This window comes from Borostomias antarcticus (assembly GCF_949987555.1).
Source record: "Borostomias antarcticus genome assembly, chromosome: 8".
Classification (NCBI taxonomy): domain Eukaryota; kingdom Metazoa; phylum Chordata; class Actinopteri; order Stomiiformes; family Stomiidae; genus Borostomias; species Borostomias antarcticus.
The window spans coordinates 31291917-31299245 of NC_140241.1; the positions used below are offsets into that span (position 1 = coordinate 31291917).

Sequence of the window (7329 nt, forward strand, 5' to 3'; positions counted from 1 at the left end):
GGAACCGAATAGTTTGAGCTAAGTCATTAAAAAGGAGTCATTAAAAAGCTGACATGTTTCGACAAGGTATTTGTCTTCTTCAGGGCTTAAAATAGGCTGCCTGTCACACTACCAGTCACACCGGAGTGCCTGGATCATCTCTTGGTTTGTCTAACTATCAGTGGTGTTGTTACCTAGACTGAGTGCCTGGATCATCTAAGTGTCAGTGGTGTTGTGACCTAGACTGAGTGCCGTTACTGTTTGCTGCCCGTGTCCAGGCCTCCCAAGCCTGGCGTAAGAACAAGATGGACGAGTCCAAACACGAAATCCACTCCCAGGTGGACGCCATCACGGCGGGGACGGCCTCCATGGTCAACCTCACTGCAGGTACAAGTCTGATCAACAAGGTTGTGTTTATGGGTAGAGCTCCTAGGCATGCATTGGTCACACTCCTGTTTTGAATAGAGACGCATGGTTTGACATACAGCAACTATTTAATTGTTTAGGCCACCAAGTCACCTAAGTTGAAAATACAGCTACATGTACATGCCCCTAGAAACTGGTGTTTGAGTCCTGGTCTCTGTGATCTCTGTGCTGTTCTGTCTTCCTCTTCACCTTCTTAATAAAGTGAAAAAATTAAATTAAATTGAATGGCCCAACCTCCTTTAAAAAATAAAAAGGCAGTAGGCTTTCTAGTTATGTTCTTTTGGCCCCGCCCCTCTCCCTCTTTTGGCCCCCCCCTCTCCCTCTAGGTGATCCGGCGGAGACGGACTACACGGCGGTGGGCTGTGCCGTGACCACCATCTCCTCCAACCTGACGGAGATGTCCAAGGGTGTCAAACTGCTAGCGGCGCTCATGGAGGATGAGGGAGGCAATGGGCAGCAGCTGCTGGGCGCCGCCAAGAACCTGGCCTGCGCCGTGTCTGACATGCTCAAGACCGCCCAGCCCGCCAACACTGAGGTAGAGGAACACAAGTATCTGATATATGCAAGTGCGTAGTTGGGTATAACAATAATAATAATAATAATAATAACAGTAATAATAATTATTATGTTAGTATAAATATTGTTATTATTATTATTATTATTATTATTATCATTATTATGATGTAGTTTTGTAGTCTAGTTGCTTGACTAGTTGATATCTAGTTGCTTGACCATGTTATTGGGGTATATGCAGAATACTTCTACGGTAGTATTGTGTGTAGTATTGGTAGTATTGTGTGTAGTATTGGTAGTATTGTGTGTAGTATTGGTAGTATTGTGTGTAGGGATTGTTCATATTCTTGGGGTACATTGGTTACTGTTTGGTCAAATGTGTTTTTGGTTTCTACATTCCAATGCTTTTCATGGCTGTAACTTATTGGGTAAGCATTTACCTTTCACTTGAAATGTTATAATATATTTACTATAGGTATTACACAGTGTCACTGTAGGAAATAGTGTTCTAGCTCTTAGACAGTATTGTTAAGACAGACAGACAGACAGGCAGACAGACAGACAGACAGGCAGACAGACAGACAGACAGACAGACAGACACATACTTACTTACTTAAAAAGTTTTGGTCTGAGTTTTGATCGTCTATTCTTCCCACCAGCCGCGTCAGAACCTCCTGCAGGCGGCCGGCAGCGTGGGCGTGGCCAGCGGAGAGCTGCTGTCACACATCGGAGAGACGGACGCCGACCCTCGCTTCCAGGTAGGCCCTCCATAGAGGCCCTCCATAGAGGCCAAACATAGAGGCCAAACATAGAGGCCAAACATAGAGGCCAAACATAGAGGCCCACCATAGAGGCCAAACATAGAGGCCAAACATAGAGGCCCACCATAGAGGCCAAACATAGAGGCCAAACATAGAGGTCCACCATAGAGGCCCACCATAGAGGCTAATCATAGAGGCCCCCCATAGAGGCCAAACATAGAGGTCCACCATAGAGGCCAAACATAGAGGTCCACCATAGAGGCCAAACATAGAGGCTAATCATAGAGGCCCCCCATAGAGGCCAAACATAGAGGCCAAACATAGAGGCCAACCATAGAGGTCCACCATAGAGGCCAAACATAGAGGCCAAACATAGAGGCCAAACATAGAGGCCAAACATAGAGGTCCACCATAGAGGCCCCCCATAGAGGCCAATCATAGAAGCCAATCATAGAGGCCAATCATAGAGGCCAAACATAGAGGTCCACCATAGAGGCCCACCATAGAGGCCAATCACAGTCCCACCCAGAGAGACCCAGTGGAGGCCACACTGGGGGACTAGTCACATGAATAACTAACTAATGGACACATTCAGACCTAAACTATTGGACAGATCTTCCGTTACTGTCCAGGACTGCATTTACACAAAGTTTAGTATCTTATGCCAAACAGCAGCAGCCAGTTCCTGTATCTCCACCTCACTGTTGTGTTCTAATGCAGAATGTGACTTCACTAGAACCTTCTCTCTCTGACGCCTGCGGGTTAGGGTTAGGGTTAGGGTTAGGGTTAGGGTTAGGGTCAGTCTCTAGGTACGGGATCTTATAGGCGGAGCATCACCCCTTATAGTCAAATGCTGGTAACAAACATGTCCTCAAAGACTAGCCAATCAATCTCACTGGCCAATCCTACTAACTGGTTTTAGATGAATGATCATGATTAATGTGGATCGCAGTGGTGATAAGTAATCTTGTCTCTCCTCAAGCGGTTGACAAATGACTCCACTTTTAAGAGAATTTGCCAGCACTTGCATTTGGGTTCTCTTGTGTATCTTCAGGTAGTAAATGCTCACCTTTGATATTTTACCAGATTTATAAATGAGTACGGTCAAGTTGTTCTTAAGTGTGGTTAACTCCGTTTACAGCCTTCAAGAAGTGAATGGAGAAAATTCTGGCGTTAGAGAGCAACAGTTTAGTGCAGAGATTAGACCAAAGCATAATAGATTTCTTGACTTCAAGCAGGGTGTAAAAATATGTAGTATTTGTGTTATATGCCTTCTGACCTGTCCACACAAGACTTGAAAAAAGGGTGGGTTCCATTTTAATTTCATTGGGTTGATTATTGACTCTGAAGGGATTTGCGCTTTGTGAGGGCAGGACTGTACCTGCAGATACACACAGAGAACATCGAATGCGTGTTTTAACAATGGCTTCTATCTTCAATGAACGGTAGACCAATAGTGTTGTGGGGTTCTCGCACGATAAATGGTGAAGTCTGTCAACTGTCTGCTCCAAACCAAAAAATAAATAACTTTTGCATACGCTACTACATAGTACTGACAGCAGTAGGTATAATATTGAATATACAGTACTTTACCATATGAATGAGACTAAATGATAGCCTTTTGTCGACGGTATTGAAGGTCTCAGTTATGTGGTGATATTAACACTACAGTATATCGGAGGAAATGAGACGTAGCACTTAGTGACTGAGAAAATGAGGGCAGGAGCAGAGACCAGTCCTGGAGAAGTAAGGAGTGCTGAACGCCTGCTCATACGAGGCCCGACCGCTTCTCCCACAAGTCCTCTTTTTTCTTCTTCTCCACCTTTTCTGCTGCTCTTAGGACCCCTACCCCTGGGAGCTACCAGACTCTTCAATCTGAAAAGCAATAATCACTCAAACAGCCTCTAGACTGCATGTAAACAACCCATGTGGTGGTGTTGATTTTGGGACAGATAGAACAAAGCCAGTCAAGTTTGGGACGCTTTGGCACAGCTTTACAGGCTGCAAGGCCTTTCTGTCCTAGTGTCAATGACTTCCATGTGTGTGTGTGTGTGTGTGTGTGTACTGTATGTGTATGAGCATGTCCACTGGCTTTCTGGCACGTCTCCATGATCACAGCTAGGGTCTCTGGGCTTCCTCGGATCGTGTTTCACACACCTAGCGAGGCCCCTAGTTACTTTTTCTTCCGAGCGGAAACGCTACTGTGCTGACGTAACACGAACATTCCTCCCTTTAAAAATATCCAATATCAAAATTTAAGCAGTTGCACATGTTTGTAGAATTTTTGCCCCTTTAATATCTAGGCCCAGACCTAGTATTAATGACAAGCCCCAGTTTCTGACAGAATTAGCTGTCAGGCAGAAAATATGAAATATCTCCATTGAAAGTACGGTTCATCTGTACTACTTCACTTTTTAACTTCTTCATAACCCAAAATGACCTTCCTCTTGAGGACAGCGGGTCATTCATTTATCAAAGATAAACAAGAGCAAAAGATCCGGGTGGAAGTGATAATTCACAGAGGAGCCACCGGACTTGAGTTACCCAAGTCTCCAGTCTGGATGTTAGTCTGCTGTGTGTTTAGTCTTCATGTAAAGCTAGCCTTAGCTTAGCTGGCTCCCCCTATGAGATGGACTGCTGGAGAGAGCCATATATGGAGTGATGTATAGATAGTAGGGTCATCAATACCCCCCTCCTGTTCACCTTTGAGCTAAATCTGGTTGGGTTGCTAGTATGACTGTTCTGGTCAGCATACCTGCTGAATGTGTGGCTGGAATTGAATATCACAACAGAAAAAGCCTCAACTTCTCACTCTCTCTTTTGTAATCAGTTTCCCAATATCTTGTACATAATTTCTTACTTAATTTCCTTAATTTTCTCCAAATAATTGGATTCAGTTGGTATCTTTCTGGTTAATTCAATGTAGCCATGTTCTTTACTAAAGGAATGAAATAAGTTCAAATTATTAGCACTGATTATACTCTCAATTTATTTTTATTTGGCTGTTTCCTAATTTGAGATTTGTGCATTATTCAAAAATGAATCAAATTAACCAGGTTGCATGCAAACAACATCCAGTTAGGATTCAGACCTTTGTAAAGTTTCTGTGGTGGGAGTGGGGTGGAATGGAATCTGAAAATGATTTTCTTCTTTTATGTTGGTATTTATCTAAGCTAGTTTAGCATACAATGCTGACTGCGTGCTAAGTGCGAACTGCGAGCTAACGGCTAACTAGCGTCTCCATGTGGTTTTCAGGACATGCTTATGCAGCTGGCGAAGGCGGTGGCTAATGCAGCAGCCGCGCTGGTGCTCAAAGCCAAGAACGTGGCGCAGAAGACGGAAGACTCCGCCCTCCAGAACCGCGTCATCGCTGCGGCTACCCAGTGCGCCCTCTCCACCTCCCAGCTGGTGGCCTGCACCCGGGTACGTCCCCCCCCCAAATCTCTACTATATGCCATTCATAAAAAGTAGTCAGATAGTGATAGGTTTGACACACATCCCCCATCTCCGGTTCTGAGCCAAACTGCAAAGTACAGGAGTTCCAAATAGTGAAAAAGGGCTCGCAGCTCTGCTTCTACAGTATGCTCCAAAAAATATTTTATTCAAGAAGCAACGAACAAACAAAACGTTTCTTGAATAAAATATTTTTGGGAGCATAGAACCAGTGTTGCCCTTTTTCACCATATATAAAAACAATGACGTTGCATCTACTTGTGTGTAGGCTAATTTGTAGGCTGTTGCAAAAGGTCAATTTTCCGGGTATCATAGTTTCCATGGAAGGAAAGTTAAAGAGATACCCCCCCCTCTCTCCCCACACTCCTGTCCCCCAGGTGGTGGCCCCCACCATCAGCTCCCCGGTGTGCCAGGAGCAGCTGATCGAGGCGGGCAAGCTGGTGGCCAAGTCGGTGGAGGGCTGCGTGGAGGCCTCGCAGGGCGCCACCAACGACGAGCAGCTCCTCAAGCAGGTGGGCGCCGCCGCCACTGGCGTGACGCACGCCCTCAATGAGCTGCTGCAGCACATCAAGCAGTACGCCACCGGGGGCCAGCCCATCGGACGCCACGGCGAGGCCACCGACCGCATCCTGGACGTGACGGAGAACATCTTCAGCTCCATGGGCGACGCAGGTAGGCGGAGTCGCCGGACGGGGGGCTAGAGGGGGTGCGGGGGAGGGAGGAGTGGTCGTGTGTCATTCCTGTCTGTATCGTGTGTGTGAGCCCGCGTGTGAGGATAATTACTAGCGGCTAGTTAAAAGCCACCGTACTCATCTTAGTCACCAATCAATTTCCCCTCCCTCTGTCTCTCTCCCTCTCTCTCTCTCCCTCTCTCTCTCCCTCCCTCTATCTCTCTCTCTCTCCCTCTCTCCCTCTCTCCCTCCCTCTATCTCCCTCTATCTCTCTCCCTCTCTCTCTCTCTCCCTCTATCTCCCTCTATCTCTCTCCCTCTCTCTCTCTCTCCCTCTATCTCCCTCTATCTCTCTCCCTCTCTCTCTCTCTCCCTCTATCTCCCTCTATCTCTATCTCTCTCTCTCTCTCTCCCTCCCTCCCTCTATCTCCCTCTATCTCTCTTCCTCTCTCTCTTTCTCTCTCTCTCTCTCCCTCTCTCTATCTCTCTCTCTCCCTCTCTCTATCTCTCTCTCTCTCTCTCCCTCTCTCCCTCCCTCTATCTCCCTCTATCTCTCTCCCTCTCTCTCTCTCTCCCTCTATCTCCCTCTCTCTCTCTCTCCCTCTATCTCCCTCTATCTCTCTCCCTCTCTCTCTCTCTCCCTCTATCTCCCTCTATCTCTATCTCTCTCTCTCTCTCTCCCTCCCTCCCTCTATCTCCCTCTATCTCTCTTCCTCTCTCTCTTTCTCTCTCTCTCTCTCCCTCTCTCTATCTCTCTCTCTCTCTCCCTCTCTCTATCTCTCTCTCTCTCTCTCCCTCTCTCTATCTCTCTCTCTCTCCTTCCCTCTACCCCCCCTCCTCCCTGTTCCAGGTGAAATGGTGCGTCAGGCGCGCATCCTGGCCCAGGCCACCTCCGACCTGGTCAACGCCATCAAGATGGATGCAGAGGGCGAGTCAGACCTGGAGAACTCCCGCAAGCTGCTGTCGGCCGCCAAGCTGCTGGCCGACGCCACCGCCAAGATGGTGGAGGCTGCCAAGGTCTGACGCCGTGAGCTACTGCTCCCCCTCCCCTCCCCTCCCTCCCCTCATCCTCCCATTCTTCTGCTTACAGATTTTGAAAGTGTAAATTGTAAGCTTTCAGAGATGATGTCCATGCATTGAAATCTGCAAATATTTGAAGAAGCTATGCTTCTGTGAATGTTGGTTCACCTGAAATCACCAAGCAGATAAAAAGGGCTTCAAAGATTCAGAGCTGTTCACACTTCTCACAGGACATGGACTCTTGACAACAAAATATGACTATTTAGTGATCCTAAAACTGTTGTTTGTTATATTGAGTGGGTTCCACTCAACTTCAATTTTTGTAATATGAAAAAAAAGGACAACAGTGAAAAAAAGAAAAGAAAAAGTATTTCTCCCTCTAGTGTATTTAGAGGACTGACTACATCAGAACCAGTGGTCACAATGTCTTTCTATGAGTGTTTATGTGTAAGCATTTGTACATGTATATATGGATCTCAGTTTCCGTTGTGTGTGTGTGTGCGTGCG

The 7329-nt window shown here is 46.6% G+C and overlaps 1 protein-coding gene across 1 annotated transcript in view; it reads left to right on the top strand.

Annotated features, from left to right (window-relative positions):
• tln1 (talin 1) overlaps window positions 1-7329 on the top strand; it is an 87851-nt gene that overhangs the window by 48197 nt on the left and 32325 nt on the right. The window contains exons 15-20 of the mRNA XM_084442601.1: window positions 258-366; window positions 732-940; window positions 1578-1676; window positions 4935-5102; window positions 5510-5804; window positions 6653-6819. Of these exons, the coding sequence (XP_084298727.1) occupies window positions 258-366; window positions 732-940; window positions 1578-1676; window positions 4935-5102; window positions 5510-5804; window positions 6653-6819 (1047 nt within the window). The remainder of the gene's footprint in view (window positions 1-257; window positions 367-731; window positions 941-1577; window positions 1677-4934; window positions 5103-5509; window positions 5805-6652; window positions 6820-7329) is intronic.